General features: G+C 49.4%; 1 protein-coding gene across 6 annotated transcripts in view; it reads right to left on the reverse strand.

The window, feature by feature from the left end:
• LOC119181417 (myb-related protein B) overlaps positions 1-19508 on the reverse strand; it is a 239557-nt gene that overhangs the window by 81899 nt on the left and 138150 nt on the right. For 3 of the 6 annotated variants that reach the window (XM_075882958.1, XM_075882956.1, XM_075882952.1), the window contains 2 exons: positions 12761-12877; positions 9702-9773 (listed from right to left, as the gene is read on the reverse strand). In XM_075882958.1, the coding sequence (XP_075739073.1) occupies positions 9702-9773; positions 12761-12877 (189 nt within the window). The remainder of the gene's footprint in view (positions 1-9701; positions 9774-12760; positions 12878-19508) is intronic. The other 3 variants (XM_075882954.1, XM_075882957.1, XM_075882955.1) reach the window with 3 other exon arrangements.

Genomic DNA, 19508 nt, shown 5'->3' on the forward strand with positions numbered 1-19508 from the left:
CGAAAAATGGTAGTGGGACCAGCCATCGTCGCGACGAAATTTTTGTAGCCCTTGTTCTTGTGTTGTAAGGGCGCGAGCTAATTGTCGACACTCTTCCGCATACCGAGCGGCTTCGGAAACTGGTGTTCCTTCGGATGAGTCGGGTCGGTAAGAGGAGAATAGTGTCGATTGGAGATGATGGCCCTCGACCATAGAGTAAAAATAAGAGAGAAAAGCCTGTCGTCGCTTGAGGTGCCGTGTTGTAAGCGTATGTTACGTAGGGAAGGATAAGATCCCAGTTGGTGTGGTCGGAGGCGACATACATAGAAAGCATGTCGCCAAGAGTGCGGTTTAAATGTTCGGTCAAGCTGTTTGTTTGTGGCCCATATGTGGTAGTACAGCGGTGAATCACGTGGCATTCAGCAAGAAGTTCTTGAATAACATCCGCGAGAAAGATGCGGCCTCGGTCGCTCAAATGTTTACGTGGAGCACCGTGACGCAGAACAAAACGTTGCAGGAGGAAAGACGCGACGTCACGTGCCGTCGCGACTAGTAGAGCGGCGGTTTCTGCATATCTCGTGAGATGGTCGATCGCTACAATTATCCAGGAATTCCCAACTGATGTGTATGACAGAGGACCATAAAGGTCTATCCCAACTCGGTCAAATGGTCGCACTGGGCATGGTAACGGCTGCATTGGTGCGGTAGGACGGCTAGGATTGTGCTTGCGGCGTTGGCACTCTGTGCAAGATCGAATGTCCTTTTGAACGAATGTGTGCTTGCCGTGCCATTAAAACCGAAAACGTAGCCTGGCGTACGATTTAAATCAACCGGCGTGCGCACACTGCGGATCGGCATGGAAAGCAGCACATATGCTGACACGGAGATGCCTGGGTATGACGAGTAGCCATTTGCGGCCGTCAGGGTGGTAGTTGCGGCGATAAAGTATTCCATCACAAATGGCAAAGTGAGCGGCTTGTCGGTGTAGTGCTCGAGATGGCGGGTGGACGAGTGTTTCAAATAGGTAATCCATCAGAGACGCAATCCACGAATCTTTGCGCTTCTCCACAGCCACGTCGATGGGTCCTGATAGTGGAAGTAAGTTGTCTTGGATGGAGACACTCGCAATATCAGCAGAAACAGGCGAACGCGAAAGAGCATCGGCATCGGCATGCTTTTGACCTGAGCGATAAATGACACGGATGTCGTACTCTTGGAGCAGTAAAGCCCACCGTGCCAAGCGTCCGGAGGGATCCTTGAGGGAGGATAACCAGCAGAGCGCGTGGTGATCGATAACATCGAAAGGGCGTCCGTACAGATAAGGCCGAAATTTGGTAATGGCCCAGATGATTGCTCGGCATTCTTTCTCAGTTACCGAATAATTTGCTTCTGTTCTTGTAAGAGTGCGGCTCGCTTACGCAACAACATATTCTTGGTAACCAGGCTTTCGTTGGGCGAGTACAGCGCCAAGACCGACACCGCTAGCATCCGTGTGGATTTCTGTGGGAGCACTTGAATCGAAATGTCGCAGTATGGGTGGTGTTGTTAACAGTTCACGGAGCTTCGCGAAAGCACTGTCGCAGGCTGGAGACCACGCAGATAGATTGCGGTCTCCCTTAGGTAGGTCACTCAGAGGTGCTACGATCGAGGCGAAATCCCGGACGAAGCGGCGGAAGTATGAGCAAAGCCCAATGAAACTACGCAGCTCCTTGAGAGACGCGGGCCTCGGGAACTCGCAACAACACGTAGCTTAGCGGGGTCAGGGAGAACGCCATCCTTCGACACGACGTGTCCGAGAATGGTCAGCTTGCGTGCTTCAAAGTGACACTTTTTCAAGTTTAGTTGGAGGCCAGCTGCGGAAAGCCAGCGTAGAACCTGTTCCAAGCGACGAAGGTGCGTGGGAAAATCGGGCGAGAATACCACCACATCATCTAAGAAGCACAAACATGTGTTCCATTTGAGGCCTCGTAAGATAGTGTCCATCATGCGCACAAATGTTGCAGGCGCATCACATAGGCCGATTGGCATCACGTTAAATTCGTATAAGCCGTCTGGTGTAACAAAGGCAGTTTTTGGTCTATCATACGGATTCATGGGCACTTGCCAATATCCAGAGCGTAGATAAAGGGAGGAAAAGAACTCTGCGCCTTGTATAGAATCGAGGGCGTCATCGCTCTGAGGCAAAGGATACACATCCTTTCGTGTTATTTTGTTTAGGCGACGATAATCTACGCGAAATTGTATTGTGCCATCCTTCTCTTTAACTAAAACAACCGGCGTTGCTCAAGGACTGTTTGATAATTGAACGACGCCGCGCTTTAGCATGTCCCCTACTTGTTCATCGATGACACGGCGTTCAGTCGGTGAAACACGGTACGGTCGCTGCCGTAGTGGTGGGTGATTACCTGTGTCGATCTGCTGGCATACAGTAGATGTTCGACCTAAGGTAGCACTGTGACTGTCAAAAGATGGCCAAAACTTGTCAAGGAGGCTCAAAAGCTCACACCTCTGTTGTGGGTTTAGGTCTTCGTCGGTTACACGGTTGAAAATGTCGGCAGTGGAAGGGCCATTCCCGGAACTACAGGAGAGGGCGCTGACTTCCGATGATCCACCAGCAACGTCAAGTGTTGCGATGGTTTCGAATGATTTGATTGAGCCGATACATTCGCCCCGAAGCAGCGTTATCGTGAATGGGAAAGGATTCCCCACAGGCATGTCGGTCGTACCACCTTGAAGAGTAACGAGAGCGGTTGGGAGCTGTGATAGGTGGCGATGAACGAAAGCAGCGGAAGGCGTGAAGAATGCGGTAGCGTCGATGATGGTGAAACACAACACAGGTGCGAAGATAGTAGCGCGTGGAGGAATCCGAGTATCGCGACTAATGACCAACTTCACGTAGGAAGGCCGATCATCCGCAGGTAGAGCGTCACCAAGAGGACAAAAGACAACTTCGGCACAGGCACAATCAATGACGGCTTGGTGTTGGGACAGAAAATCCCAGCCTAAAATGATGTCGTGAGAACAGTGCGGGAGTACTACGAACTGCACTGTGTAAGGCGCTCCTTGAATTAAAAGTCTGGCGGTACACTCTGCCACAGGTTGCACAGGCTGTGCAGTGGCAGTATGAAGAAACGTACCCAAGTAAAGCATTGTCACTTTTCGAATTGCACGGCAAACTTTTTGGGAAATGACAGAAATGGCAGCACCAGTATCAATAAGGGCAAGTACAGGCACACCTTCAAGAACAGCATTAATCACATTCAGCGGCGAACGAAGAGGGCTTGTGCTTTGCGACGAGGACGCAGTTCTTGCATCGGGAACTGCGTCATTTAGTTTTCCGCGTCGATTGTAGGGGGGCGTCGGCGCATCGGGGAGGGCGAGCGACGACGTGGAGAAGGAGATCAGCGATCAGAAGGTGGTCGTTGGCTTGGTTGAGGAGGGTGCAATTCAGGGTCTGGAGTGTAGGGAAACGTGTGGTCGTACTCATATGAACGCGGGTTTTCACGTGAATGGAGCGGGCGGCGGCGGCAAAGACGTGCGACATGTCCGGGTAGACCACACGAAAAGCAGATCGGTCGGTTGTCGGCAGGGCACCATAGATTAGGGACTCTGTGGACTGGAGGTCGTGGCGGCTGGGTGGTATAAACAGGAGCGGGCAATGGAGGCGGCGCTCGGAACGTGTGTGGTCGTGCTGCTGCTTCGGCATACGTCAATGGCGCATTGACTGGTGGCACCAGCTGTGGAGGAAGAGCCTCACACACTTGGTCTTGTATGATGGTCTGTAGTGTAGGGCTGTAGTGGTCACCATGGTCTGTAGTGTAGGGCTAAGCTGTGCACTGCGTTCCGGTAGGCCGGAGATGAGCGAGAGTTGGGGGGCAACATCTTCGTGCACAAAATCTTTGATCTGCTAGAGGAGGACGGGATCTTGCGAGAAAGTCAAGCCGGACATCGATTCCTGATGAGGGACAGCACGGCGGGTGACGAGATGTTGCCGGCGGAGCTCATTATAGCTTTGGCAGAGCTCGGTAACTTGAGCGACATTAGCCGGGCTTTTTGAAATGAGCATCTGGAATGCGTCATCGTCGATACCCTTGAAAATATGCTTGATGCGGTCCACCTCTGGCATGTTCGCATCGACACGTTTGCACAAGTTAATGACATCTATTATGTAACTGGTGAAAATCTCACCAGGCCGTTGAGAGCTTGACTGAAGGCGCTGCTCCGCACGAAGTTTGCGAACAGCAGGACAGCCGAAGACTTCGCTGACCTTTGTTTTGAATTCTGTCCAGGTTGGAGCGTCGCTTTCATGGTTCCGAAGCCACAAGTGCGCAATGCCACTGAGGTAAATGCCAACGGTGGCCAGTCTCGTGGCTTCGTCCCATTTGTTCAGGACACTCACGAGTTCGTAGGTAGCCAGCCAGTCATCGACGTCGTGATCGTCAGTGCCGCTGAATATGGGAGGGTCCCACTGACGGAGCGCAACGAAGCACACAGTGGCCTGGGGAGCCATAGACGGAGGGCTTGTGGCAGATGCAGTGGTCATAGCGGCAGGTCGAGTCCGGCTTCGCAACTCCAGGATTGCGAGGAGACCAAGCAAACTCCACCAAATATAATAAAGAACTGTGACAGTCAGAACTGTTATTTGAAACTAGGTAGGAGCGTAGGCCTAGCCAGCGAAAGCAGCAATAACGTCCGGTGCGAGAGACTCGTGCTTAGCACTGACGATGTGTTTTCCGAGCTATGCATGACCCACTACATTCATCATTACAATATATATACCTGGCCAAAATCTCCGAGTGAGAGAGTAAGCAAGATGAATGTATAATGTTTGGAAGAACCAGAAAGCAAACACTTGAGTTAAAATTAACTGCAGCTAAATGTTTAAAGAATCCCACGACAGTCCTAAAATGCAGCCAAAGCTGCGATAAAACAAAGAAGTGGCACTATCTCGTGACATCTGTGTAAAATGAGGACGCCGGAACCCGGTCTGTTCCGCCAGTAGAATATGTATAGGTTAGAGCCCAGGCCACTTAGAATGTGGATTGGATATGATGCAACATGGATTGCTGTATTTACTATTGATTTACATCCCCACCAAAAGTGCACACCTCCAGCATATACTTTTCAGGTAAAAAGAAAACAAAAACACTACTACAGTTAAACCTCGTTATAACAAAATTGGAGGGCCGCCGCTATTTGCTCGTTATAACCAATCTTTTGTTATAGCCGTAACGGGCATTTACCGCAAATATTATGCACTGTACTTACCCCAAAAAAATAGCGGGCGAAATAGCATCCCGCCGCACGGTGGTATGCAACAAAATAACTGCATTCCCAAATAAAAAGGAAAAAGTCATGCATGCACCTGTTTTAATGCACTTCAAAATAAATAGCTTGCATTTCAGGCAGACTTAGCTGCAAAGAAGTCCGTAATTGGACGCTGATGCATCTTCCTGATGCGAACGATGGCTCGCTCAGATGCGGCCACAATGTTCAAGCCATCTTCGCCGCCCTCGTGAGCGCCGAAGTAGCGGCGCAGTACGTCCACCGCGTCTAATGCCTCCGACGCCGTCGGCACGTTTGTCTCCTGTTTGTCGACAGAGTCATCGTCACTGGTTTCGTTACGATCACTGACAGCGCGCACAATATCGTCATTAAGGAGCTGCTCCGTTGCCACCACTTCTGAGTCCACACTAACATAGTCGCAAAACGACTCGTTGTCAGGCACGACACCGGCGTCACGAAGTGCCGTTCATGATGCAGCGACTTCGTCTGATGTGGCAAAACCGTTCGGCACAGTGGGCTCGTCTGATGGCTCATCGCTAGCGTCTGGTGCGGCGGCAAATGGGGCGTGTCGAAAGCAGTTTGCCATCGTGGTCGCCGTCACACTCATCCACGCCGCCTGAAGCATTTCGAGTGCAGCGTACAAGTCAACATCGGTGTCTCGCTTCATCCTCATGTTGAGCAGGAGCTTGTCTATCACACGCTTGCAATAACCTGCCTTCAGCGACATAATCACGCCTTGGTAAAGCGGCTGTATTTTTGCTGTGCAGTTGGCACGAAGAAACAGCAGCTCGATGTTTTGAAGCACGGCAGCGGTATGGTGGGCAGTGCAGTTATCCAAAACAAGGCACACCTTGCGGTTCGCCTTTGCCAGCTTCTCGTCCCATTCGCAAAGCCATTTTGAAAAAATCTCCCTGGTCATCCAGGCTTTGCGATTGGCCACGTACTTGACTGGGAGCTGCCTCTTCCCCTTAAAGCAGCGAGAGAATGCACGTTTGCCAATTACGAAAATTGGCAGCTTCTCAGAGCCGGTCATGTTTGCACAAAGTAGCGCAGTGATCCGCAGCTTACTTTGCCGTCATGGCACGGCTCGTCTTTGAGGGCTAACGTCTTGTGCGGCAACATCTTGAAAAAGAGAGCGGTTTCTTCCGCGTTAAAAATATCCTCTGCGCTGTATTTTTCTAGCAGCCGCACGATGTTTTCTTTCGCCCACTTGGTAGCCTCTGCTTCGTCGACAGATTGCGATTCGCCGCAGACCGCTCTCCCGACAATGTCGTGGCACTCCTTGAAGCGTTAGAGCCAACCCGAACTTGCTACGAAGTTGTCATAGCCCATGATGCAGGCAAAGTCTCTCGCTTTTCTTTGCAGCAACGCGCCGCTTACTGGCAGATTCACGGCCCGCGTGTCCAAGAACCATTTAAAAACGGCCCTTTCTACCGCTTCAAAGGCAAGTGCCCTCATCCTCTTAGCGCTTCCTTTCACGCCACGTGCAACAACGTCGATGATGGACTCCTGCTTGCTCAAGATGGTTAACAGTGTGCTCGTCGATACGCCAAAGTCTCTTGCCACGTTGCCTTTCTTGGTCCCCGATTCGACGGCTTTTATCATAGCCGCCTTCTGATTTAGCGTTATGCGCTTTCGCTTCCCGCCTGGCGCAATCATGTTGCTGGAATCACGAGCGCAGCACGATAAAAGATAAGGCGGAAGCGGTCGAAAAAGAGAAGGAACACGCACGCAAAAGCAACACGGCTCACGTCGGCGAGCGACAACACTTGCAGAGAAAGTGACTGTGAAGAGGAAAGGGCAGAAGGGACGCTCTTTTGTGCTGCCCTCTAGGAACCGATTACTCAAGGGGAAGGGGGTATATAAGATTATGAAGCGCACCTTAGCGCCATGAGAAAGGAGAGAGGTAGAATATAAATAAGACACAAAAGAAAAGAAAAGGGCGAGACGTTCACGGAGCTGCGGAGCGCTCCGCTGTCGGTGGTAGCCAAGCGGCGCACGTGCAGCGACCTCTCCTCCAGAAACAGCGCGTGCCGTCTGCTTTGCGCCCGTTGCTGGAGGGCGCGTGGCGGGAGTTTTGAACTGCTAAATACAGTTCTCGCATTGCGCGCCGTCTCAAATTCGCGTTGTGCACTGTCGTGACATCGGCTCAAAGTTTTACTTTCTAACAAATTTTGTTCGTTATATCCCATAACAGGCAAATTTTGCCTCGTTAAAATGAGATTTTGAATACATTGGTTTGTATGGGGACTTTCAACGGGAATTAGGATTTGCTCGTTATATCCATTATTTCGTTATAGCTCGTCTCATTATAACGAGGTTTAACTGTACTCGTGTATTCTGTGCACTTTGCATTGAACAATGACTAACAATGTCTCAAGAGTGGAGCCTTACTGTATAATTTCCTTTTTTCATTCCTTTCTTTTCCACAATGGGCACATGCCTGTTGATGTTTTATTTCTCTGAACTCTAACATTTTGACAAAGGCCTCAGATACCTGCAATGAAAGCTAGGGGTAGCGTTTAAAGCAATGACGTTTGAACATGTGCTGGCCAGAAAAAATCTGTCAGGGTGCAACAGCTTCCTGGATTCCATAAATTTATGACAGATTCTGGCGGGTTACCTTCGTTTGTGTACTCATCTATGGGTATAAGGCTAACAAGTAATCACAGATTTAATATTACCATCTCAAAAAACTGAAATGAGAAATTTAGATGAAGTTACCCAACTCTACCCTTGAAATGTGCGCTACCAGCAATAATTGTGTAGCTGAGGACGTTTGAAGTTGCATAGGCAATAATAATAATAATAATAATAATAATAATAATAATAATAATAATAATAATAATAATAATAAAAGGCATGACATAGCCCAGCAAGCCTCTACCAAATGGCAGGCCTAGCCGAACCAGAAAGCCTTCAAGCCGAGCCAAATGATGGTCAAGACAAACATGCACAAATTTAATGACGTGAATTATGTTATGGTTGGAAAGTCAGATATGCTGTGTGATATGTAAAAGCAACAGACATCAATATTGTGTATGTACGAATATGGAAGCTAGGGAACACTTTAGAAAACATGAAGGACAAGTTGCTAAGCAAAACTTACCACTGTCTTATTTTTACTTTAGGCTACCACAATTGCAGCAACCAGCACATCAGTGAGACTACTGATTTCAAAGCCCCCCTCATTCATTTTCACCCAGAATCGACCACCTACAAAAAGTTTATGTTGCTTGCTCTTAAAACACGAATATGATGTCAGGAAACTACGTGACCTCAAATGCCCTCAATAAACATGTCGTTTCTACAGGCCCCCAAACTGACTGGTCAAGTGTGCATGTTCTGGTCAAAAGAAAGCTTGCATCATGCCTGCATATGAAATATCAGCACATGCAGACAACTGCGCACCTGCTGAGCAGGAATGATGGGACGCTTCTAACAATGTACAGTCAACCACAAAAGTTTACGGACTATGCGGGTACAATGTCAAAAGCCTCTTTGTGATATTTCCGCTACATCAGCGGCAATCAACAGCACCACAGTGCCCGAGACTCATTCCTGTCCTAATATGCGACCTGTTTGTTTTCTGAATGGGTGCAAATAATTTTCACCTTTCACTTTCTAATATGACACGCTTTTTGGCACCTGCGTCCCTGTGCTTCTAAGTCTAGAATAGTCTATGGGCATAACTGTTATCATTCACTATCTTAATCACAAAATGATACCTAGTCATCGGAACGCTATTCGAGGTACACCGTGATACCTTCGATCCTGCTATGAAAATAGAAAAGTGAGTCACAGTGCACATAAGCGCTTCATCTGAAAACTGCGAAGTATCGATGCACTATGCAGCAGTAGAAAACTGAGAGGCCTGTGCCTAACAAGACCAGTTTTCGGCCTAGCACTGCGGTCAATGGTAGATGACACACCACTAGATGACGCGGAATGGCAGTTTGGCATGCGCTCGCGTGTTCCCCAAACTTTTGTATTTGACTGTACTTTCGGTGCTTACGTTCCGCAATTAGGCGTACTTCAATTCATTTTTTTTCTTCTCATTTTTAGTCGGCTGTTTTCAAAAAATGAAAATTACAAGATCAACAAATATATAGGCGAGGGTCCCAAAGTAAAATAACTGTAGTGGGACGCTGTGTCTTTTTTATGCCTATTATCTTGAACAAGGCTCCCGTAGCGGGTGCCATAATGTCAGTAAAATTTGAAATCTTTTGGAAGGTGTATCCTTTCGCGCCTTCAGTAAAAATCAAAAGTTGCGCACTGCTTTTCTTTTTTCACGCAGCTTTTAGCTGTTCTTTATAGTTGCAGCCGAAGAACTGGCTTTTTAAGCTTTGATCTATGGTAACCCTTATTTTTGTGCTGGTCGCACAGGCCACAGTCAGTTTCCATGACCAGGCCAGATTTTTCAGAAATTCCCTCACTTTTCCATGACTTTCCCAGAAGGGTACCCAGACTTCTGCAGGTTTTCCAGGTTCTCCAGGTGGGTAGACACCCTAAGAGAAGACGTTGACACATCAAATTTTAAGCATCGATGAAGAGAATGCGTCAAGTCAAGCCATAACATCGAGCAAGTGAGCGTTGGCTGCATGTGTGGCACACATTTTGATGTCTAATTAGTAGTTACGAGCGGCAGAGCATGTATAAGCAGCAATTTTACTCATTTTGAGGGTCTAAACGTCCTACAGAGATGATTCTTTGCCGGCATCTATTAAGCGTGCTCAGTTTCTTTCGAGATGAGACCTGGGGGTCGAGGGCAGAGGCGCACTCCTGAGTAACGCACGACGCGTCTGGGCTGCAGATCTCTTCCAGCTGTCCTTCAGTGCACAGCTGACCACATGATCTACAACTACAGCAACAAATATGCATGGATGCATATTTTAGAGAGGGAGACATACACAAAAAGAGACCGTTTGTGGAGGAACTTTAGTCCCAATGAAGATGAAGCGATGAAGTGCATTGGAGTCCTCATCTACATGGGCATTGCTGAGTTGCATCGCTATTATTTCTACTGGAATCCTTCAGAGTTATTTTCAGGCCTAATTCATCCAAAGATTATACCCCGAAGCTGTTTTCTTTTTCGTTCCTTGCTTTTCCAAGTGTCATGGACTTGGAGGAGACAGAACCCATCAGCAATGGCAAGCTGCACAGAATGATAACTCATCTACTACTTTATTCTCACTAAAGTTTGTTTTTGTGGAAAGAACATAGGGCAATTATTTTTTAAACTTGTACAACCTTTCTGCAACGCAAGAAGCTAGAAATTATAAATATTTAGTTATTTTCATTCTCATTATTTTTACGTTGTAATCCTTTCTAAATGTTAATTGTACAATCACTGTACAAACTTTTCATTATAAACATGTTTTTCTTAATGTGAGTAATAAGTACTCATACAATATTTATGTTATTAGGCAGAACATTTAGCTACAGTTTGGTGCCAAAAATATAAATTATGCATTAGTGTCTAGCTGCAAAAAAAAAAAATGTTTTTCACACCTAGTAAAAAGCGCCCCTTCTCCGGCAGTTGCGAATGATTTATTAAGAATCCGTTGCGGGCGCACAATGGGTAGACGGGTTGTCTAGGAGTTAGAAAAAACTTCACTCTAAATGGCTGCCTGCTTCTGCGTCAGAATGTAATTGCTTCTCATAGAGTGCAATATCGCAAGTGCGACATCAATTACACTATCAGTGAAGGCGCTGCTCCACAAATAAAAGGGCTTCGCTATGCGAGCTCTCGCCTTTCCCATCAGCAGGCGGACTTTGTATCTTTCTTTTTTTTTTTAAGCTTAGAAAGCTTTAGATATCGTGGCTGTTCTTCTGACCCTGTACCTCAACTTGGTTCCACACGTGCTGCCCTCGGCTACTTTCACGAGTGTGATCTCGTTTGTGCCCCTTCTCATGTTTTGTAGGGCAAACTCCCCCCCCCCCCCCCACGGGGGGGGGGGGGGGGGTGGTCGTGCTAATTGAGTTAGTTGCAAGCTTGCAGGTGAGACCTGACGAGCGCTAAACATGTAGCTGCCCTACCGGTAGCAGCCGTAAAAGTGCGGTTTGGTGCCGAGTCTACGAAATTCTTTGGAGTGGTTACATTTTGAAATGGATAGATATATGAAAACAACTTTCCAATTACGACAACAAAAACTCACATTGTTTATGAAAATAAGAGTGTATTATATGGCACTTGTGCAACATTCGAGTTACAGTTCGCAGTCCCCAATGCATCGAACATCGCTCCTAAAGCAAGCGGATATTCGGGTGTTGCTACGCAGGGAAATTCGGCGCAATTACTGTATACAGTTTGAAAGCTTTATGATGTGATCACAGCTCATGCGAATTTTCCTTTGGTCCGGCCAAGGCCCACAAGCCTGCAATGTAATGGGGTATGGTTGATGCTAACAGATTTTCACCCTGCAACGTTTGACACCAACGTACACCACTGCTCAGGTACAAAGACGTGCTATCCGTCCTGTCGTGGAATATACACCAAGCATGTGCGAGTGCTGGCACACACGAGCGGGCATGCACGCTGCGTACCATATCGTCAATATCACTGAGTAAAAAAAAAACACTTCTCTTACAGTCAGAATACACCTTCAGAGACGCACCATGGCCTGTGAGATTGTGTGCACAATCTCTTGAGGCTCTCATATGCCTCTGTGTGCATTCACATTTAGGTTACGAAAGATATTGGCACCATGTTGTGCTGATCTTGGCCAAGGAGTCGAACCTCAAGACGTCAACATGCGTGACTCTTGAGGTCACACTCGTGCGGGTTACGGCCATAAATCTCCCAAAAGACGTAATTGCGGAACTTTACTGACTATCATTCAGAGTTTTTCTCGACATCACTACCGCCCAGAAAAAGAATACGAATTTCAGATAATACGATTATTTTTGGTGGTCCTGTGAGATTCATATCACGAAGGTTTCATTGCACTCTGTATTAGATTTTTTTCTTCCGTCAATTGTTGTATATTCGTCACTCCACTGTGTCAATAGAGCGTTGATCTTTGCTACAAAGCCACTGCCAAGTGGAAGGGGCTGACAGTTCTGTCAAGTTGATTCTGACAGCAGATTTACTGCACCTCTGCTATCTGTAGCTCAACAAAGCAGAAGTTGCAGAACTTGCACATTAGGCTTGCCAAAGACTTCGAACTGATACCACACACATAGGGTTTTCACGCGTGTTTAAGCACACTGAATTTTGTGTCTTTGCATTTTGCCCCTTCAGTCGGAAATCAATTTTGTGATTTCGAGCACACTATACATCAACGTGCTAAGCTACCATGGTGGGTTTCCACATTCAGCAGAATGAAACAAGTCGGCCTTCTATTGTGAAAATACCGTATTTCAGGTTCCAACTTTGAGGAAGCTGCTGCCAAATACCAACATCAGACAGTGAGTGCATTGAAATGCACGCCAATCGTCTGCAGTGTACTTTCCCATATGCGGCTTGCATGTGTATTGAACCACACTCACGTACCAACGGAAAGCCAAGGATGCTCACTTCAACTGATTCGTCGCAGAGTCCAGCTTCTTCATATGTGGTGCTGTCCGCTTCCAAGTGACTGTAGTCCGAGTCTTGCGACTGAGCAGACCGCTGCAAAGGAGAAAGTTATGCCGGTCCTAAGCACCAGGGGAAGGCAAAGTGTAGCACACGTTATCTAGCGTCGCATGATGTTCAACAAGTGTGCAACAATGGGGGCTTTTAGCTTGTATGTATACTTCTTCACATTAACGAGTTAGCCAGATAATGGTTCGCATTTACTGTCTTACCGGAACTCATACTTTTCAACGTTTTAGCTCCTCATACGTGTACGTTTAGATATGTGCGTAAACGCGTATACAGTTACGTTTTTACAAACCATAAATGGTGATGCTAACTGCATTTAAGTTACATATGATTGAATCACCACTGCGGCAAAATCATGAGACATTTTTTTATGGTATACAGTATCTTCCCTAGCGCAAAGAGTGAAAAACACAAAGTTACAGCAACGATAGTGTTCACATCTTGATTGATTGATTTGTGGGGCTTAACGTCCCAAAACCACTATTTGATTATGAGAGACGCTGTAGTGGAGGGCTCCGGAAATTTTGACCACCTGGGGTTCTTTAACGTGCACCCAAATCTGAGTACACGGGCCTACAACATTTCCGCCTCCATCGGAAATGCAGCCGCCACAGCCGGGATTTGATCCCGCGACCTGTGGGTCAGCAGCCGAGTACCTTAGCCACTAGACCACCGTGGCGGGGCAGTGTTCACATCTTGTCACGCTTCGTGCAGCCACAGTCATGAACATATTGGCCCACGCATAATGTTTTTATGGTGAAAATGATTCAAAGGTAACTCATTCGTAATAACACCGCTATGCGGTTTTTACAGTAAACGTATAATGCACGATATTTCTGCAATAAGAATTTTGTGATTACCTGGTTCATAATGGCCCCGCTTGATGGCGCCACCTATCCAGCCTGTCGGAGGCTTGCACAGTTACAACGTTGATAGTCTAGTGTTCTAGGCCATTCTAGCTTTGGTAATCCGGCTTAATCGCTATTGGCACTCGCACTTTGGCTTATTTTGACTCGGTGGCTCGAGTCTTCGCAATACAGACACAACGAGTTCCTACGAATGAAGGTAGATTTGCGAGTTATGGCAGCGAATGTAAAGCCTATCCGGCGGGTAGTTTAGGTTTTGTGAAGACCCGCACATGCGCAGATTCTAATCTAATAACACAGTAACATAAAGAAGTTGTAGGTTTATGCCACAGGAGCGAAAGAGAGACACGCCAGAACAATAACCGATGCCAGCCCGGCACGTGAGCTGTGGCTTCACGTGCCACGTCTAGCGCCTTCTTTATTTTCTTCTGTCGCTATCGCGCGCTCTCCGGTTTGCGCGCCGCCCGAACGAGAGCGCTACAGGGCCCCCCGTGTAGACTGGAAGTCGGAATGTGACATGCCGTTTGTGGTATTCCAACGGAAGATCAGTCGTAGATGAGAGGCTTTCTAGGGCGGTCTCCAGGTACGCCGGCTTGAGTCGGTCCAAGCTGACTGTCTCTTCACGGCCGTTCTGAAGTAGAGTGGCAGTTTTGGGGGTGCGGTGAGGGACGCGGAATGGTCCGTCGTAGGCTGGTGTCAAAGGTGGTCTGACCGCGTCATGGCGCACGAAAACATGTGTTGCAGTGGCCAGATCAGGGTGGGCGAATATGGTCTTGTGTTCGGAAGGTCTGGGTGGAGTGGGCTGGAGGTCTTGAACGCAGTCGAGGAGGCGTTGTAGGAATTGCTGTGGCTGGTCTGGTAGCTTCGTTGACGTGAAGAAGTCTCCCGGAAGCCGTAGAGAAGTGCCATACACCAGCTCTGCTGTTGAGCACTGCAGGTCTGCCCGGATGACAGCTCGTAAACCTAAGAGCACCAGTGGCAAGGCATCAACCCAGGTGGCTCTATTGAGGCGGGTAGTCAAGGTGGTCTTCAGTTGTCGGTGAAGGCGTTCCACCATGCCATTGGCGCAGGGGTGATAAGCTGTGGTACGGCAATGTCTGGCTCCGAGGATGCGATTAAGGTAAGTAAACAGCGAGGACTCGAACTGACGTCCACGGTCTGTTGTCACGGTGCCAGAACAGCCAAAACGGGATACCCACGTAGAAATGAAAACGCGGGCAACTGTCTCGGCTGTGATATCTTGAATTGGAACAGCCTCTGGCCAGCGTGTGAAGCGATCGACCATGGTCAATATATAACGGTACCCCTGAGACGCTGGTAGAGGGCCCACAATGTCTAGATGAACATGGTCGAAACGACGGCCGGGTGGAAGGAAAGGTTGGGGCGGCGTCTTAGTATGACGGGAGACCTTTGTCATCTGGCAGGGCAGGCACATGCGCGTCCAAGCGCGCACATCACCGTTGATTCCGGGCCAGACATAGCGCTGGGTGAGAAGATGTTGAGTAGCCCGAATGCCAGGATGACAGATGTCGTGTAAGGAGTGGAAAACAGTGCGTCGTAATGAAGCGGGAACGAAAGGGCGGGGAAGGTCAGCTGAGACATCGCACCACAAGCGCTCAGATGATAATAGATGAGGCACCAGGCGTAGTCGGAGAGAACGGGGGTTCTCCCGAAAAGTGGCAAGCTCTCTATCATCCTTCTGTGCCGAGGAGAATGAGGCCCAGTCAATGGTTGGCGGTGGAGAGTCAACCGCGGCTATACGAGAAAGGGCATCTGCGGCGGTGTTGTCAGCTCCTTTCACGTGGCGGATGTCAGTCGTGAACTCCAATATATAAGCCAGATGGCGGAGTTCACGGGGCACGTACTTGGATGAGTTAGTGCGGAAAACGTACGCCAGTGGCTTATGGTCAGTCAGCACGTAAAACGAGCATCCTTCCAGGAAATGCCGAAAGTGCTGTATTGCAGCGTAGATGGCTAGTAATTCCCGGCCAAAGACGCTGTAGCGGGTCTCAGCAGGAAGTAGCTTCCGAGAGTAAAACGACAAGGGTCTCCACTCGGAGTTAATGCACTGCTGTAAGACGGCTCCGACGGCCACGCTGGATGCGTCCACCATCAACCGAGTAGGGGCGTTGCTGCGTGGATGAATGAGAAGCACGGCGTTAGCGACCGCTTGCTTAGCAGAAGCAAAGGCGGCCTGGGCCTCTGACGACCAAGGAATGGCGGAGGACGGGCCGGCGGTCGACCGAAGGAGGTCGGTGAGTGGTCGTAGCAGTTCGGCACAGTGTGGTATGAAGCGCCTGGAAAAATTCACAAGCCCCAGGAATTGGCGTAATTGGCGCAGTGTTGTAGGCTGAGGATAATCCTGAATTGCTTCAACGTGGGACCGGAGAGGGCGTATTCCTTTGGATGATATGTGATGGCCCAAGAACTCGAGCTCAGATGCGCCGAAAGTACACTTAGAGGCGTTCACAACGAGGCCGTACTGCTGAAGACGCTGGAACAGAGCGCGTAGATGGTGCTCATGATCTTCAGGTGTGCGGCTGGCGATGAGGACATCGTCAAGGTACGCAAAACACAGTAGGAAGACCCCGTGTGACCTCAGAAATGAACCGCTGGAAAGTTTGAGCCGAATTGCGGAGTCCAAAAGGCATCCATCCGCACGTATTCAAACAACCTAAAGGGCGTCGTGATGGCGGTCTTAGGTATGTCGACGGGCTCGACAGGAATCTGGTGGTACGCCTTAACAAGGTCCACTTTGCTGAAGATTGTGCAGCCGTCGAGGTGCGATGTAAAATCCTGGATGTGAGGTAGAGGATAGCTGTCGTGGACAGTCTCGGCGTTCAACGCTCGATAGTCCCCACAAGAACGCCAGTCACCAGGATCACGCTTTGGCGCCAAATGCAGCGGGGAAGCCCAAGCGCTTGACGACGGTCGGATAATGCCGAGCTGCAGCATGTGGTCAAACTCCCGTTTAGCAATAGCTAGACGGTCTCCGAACAGGCGGCGTGGTCGAGCGGCTGCCGGTGGACCCCGGGTGACGATGTGGTGTGTCACCGTATGTTTAGGCGGCTGAGTGAGGTTGCACGGTTTAGTTAACTTCGGGAAACTCGCCAAGATTTTTTCGAACGGTGAGGAAGGTATCAGCATGCGGATGGCCATTGGAGAGATGTCGGACAGGACTCCCGAGATGGAGAGACGAGTCTTACCATCTATGAGGCGGCGGCGCCGCACGCTGACGTCCAAATCGAAGTATGAGAGGAAGTCCGAGCCGATGATCGGTTGAACCACGTCTGCGATGACGAAAACCCACTGGAAAATGCAGCGAAGGCCGAAGTCGAGGGTGAGAGATCGGAGCCCATACGTTGCTATAGACGAGGCGTTGGCAGCACGAAGCACTTGCCCCTGTGACTTTGAGCGATCAGCCTTAGTCGGGGGCACAACGCTGATATGCGCGCCCGTATCTATGAGGAACCTGGTGCCCGATAGCTGGTCCGTGACCATGAAAAGGCGGCTGGGACGAGAAGGAAGATCACACGCCGCCGTCAGTGATCCCGGCAGGCGTTTCCCTGCCACGGACATGGGGGTGTACACTTCGTGGCTTGGTGTCGGAAACGCCGGTGGTACCATCAGAGGGGTGGAGGGCTGGGACTCCGAGCATCTCGTGTCAGCGTTTCCCTTCCACGAACATGGGGGTGTACACTTCGTGGCTCGGTGTCGGAAACGCCGGTGGTACGAGCAGAGGGGTGGAGGGCTGGGACTCCGAGCATCTCGTGTGCGTGGAAGAGCTCGACGACCGGAACGAGGCGAACGAGTCTTTTGCAGGGGGCTCCGGAGTGCGGCAATGGAGGCGGCGAGTTCGTCGATGCGGGCCTCAAGGCGCGAAATCGCTGTGTCTGCTGGTGGTAAGACAGCGTTGACAGATGGGGAGGTCGCTTCATGAACCTGATCGGCGAGCTCCGCCAGGCGGTCGAGATTGACGTCGCCGGCCGCCGCGAGGACGAGGCGGATTGGCTGAGAAAGGCGTTTGGAGGAAGAGCTCGCGAAGCAACGCTGAGTGGGCAGAGACGTCGTGTTTCCCAAGAAGCTGTCGCATTCGGCGCAGTAGTTGGGAGGGGCGCCTGTCACCAAGGTCCCCCTCTGCAAGGAGCTGCTGTAGGCGGACGCGTTCCGAAGGCATGAAGCGTTCCAGCACCTTGGTTTTAAGGTGCTGATATGGCGTAGTGTCCGAGGGGTTGGAGAGGACGTCGGAGAGCTCGCTAGCAACGTCAAGAGGAAGGACGGAGGCTACGTGGTAGTAGCGTGTCGTTTCCGAGGCGATGCGGTACAGGGAGAATTGCGCCTCGACCTGATGAAACCAAACTTGCGGGTCCTGTGGCCAGAAAGATGGGAGACGCAGTTGCACGGCCGAGACGTCCTGCGGACGCGAGGCTTGTTCGGTTGAGGTTGCATTCGAGTGAGTCATTGTCTTCGTCCGGGTCACCACTTGTAGGTTTATGCCACAGGAGCGAAAGAGAGACACGCCAGAACGATAACCGATGCCAGCCCGGCACGTGAGCTGTGGCTTCACGTGCCACGGCCTAGCGCCTTCTTTATTTTCTTCTGTCGCTATCGCGCGCTCTCCGGTTTGCGCGCCGCCCGAACGAGGGCGCTACAAAGTATACGTATGGCTAAAGGCCCCTAATGATTTGACAGCAGCAAAGCAATGCACACAAATGGTACTGTTAATTTTGAATGCTCTAAAGCACATCTGGAAGTCATGGAGCCAGCCGTACTATTTAGAAGAAATGTCTGAGCATGCATTTGGGATTGGTTGCAGGCATGCAACTTCCATGTAAGTAATAGTAGTAGTAGTGAACAACTTCATCATACCATGTAAGCTAATATCCGAAAACGCCAAGAGCTTTTCGAAGCAATGGCTTCATGCACATCTGCACCAAGAAAAGTCTCCTGTAGCAGTACTGGGAATCAATAGGCTTGTGCAAACATTGGAACAAATATTACAGTATTAGAAGTCAATTCAACTAGAATTTAAAGTAGTGAAAATTTCGAAATATTCGAAACGAAAAAATATGAGGTCTGTTAGAAAAGTATCCGACTTTATTTTTTGCGAGCACCCGATAGATTTGAAACATGGGTGCTTGCATCAGCTGACCTTGAACCTTTGTGCACATTTTTTTCCGCTTGCCAAGAGCGTCAGTCGTTGGGACGCAGGGTTTGAGGGAGGTAGTGCGCAGTGCTCTCGTGAGTTATATATTGCAAGGAAAATGACGAAGCGACTGGAGCAGCACTACTGCACCAAATATCGGCAGAGGCTGGGTGAAAGCCAAGGGGTAACCATTGGGAAAATCAAGACGGCTTTTGGCAATGATGCTATCAGCTGCCGCGCCGCCGCGGTGGTCTAGTGGCTAAGGTACTCGGCTGCTGACCCGCAGGTCGCGGGTTCAAATCCCGGCTGCGGCGGCTGCATTTCCGATGGAGGCGGAAATGTCGAGGCCCGTGTGCTCAGATTTGGGTGCACGTTAAAGAACCCCAGGTGGTCAAAATTTCCAGAGCCCTCCACTACGGCGTCTCTCATAATCATATGGTAGTTTTGGGACGTTAAACCCCACAAATCAATCAATCTATCAGCTGCACACAGATTAAGGAGTGGTACAGTTTAAAAAGGCTGCACATCAGTAGGGAGCGATAGTCACGCTCCGGTCAGCCATCAACATGTCGAAATGACCAGGTCGTTGCTGAAGTGAATGCTGTGGTTATGCGGAATCGTCGTGTGACTATCTGGGAAATTGTGG

This window comes from Rhipicephalus microplus, unplaced genomic scaffold (genome assembly GCF_043290135.1).
Source record: "Rhipicephalus microplus isolate Deutch F79 unplaced genomic scaffold, USDA_Rmic scaffold_14, whole genome shotgun sequence".
In the NCBI taxonomy this organism is placed as follows: domain Eukaryota; kingdom Metazoa; phylum Arthropoda; class Arachnida; order Ixodida; family Ixodidae; genus Rhipicephalus; species Rhipicephalus microplus.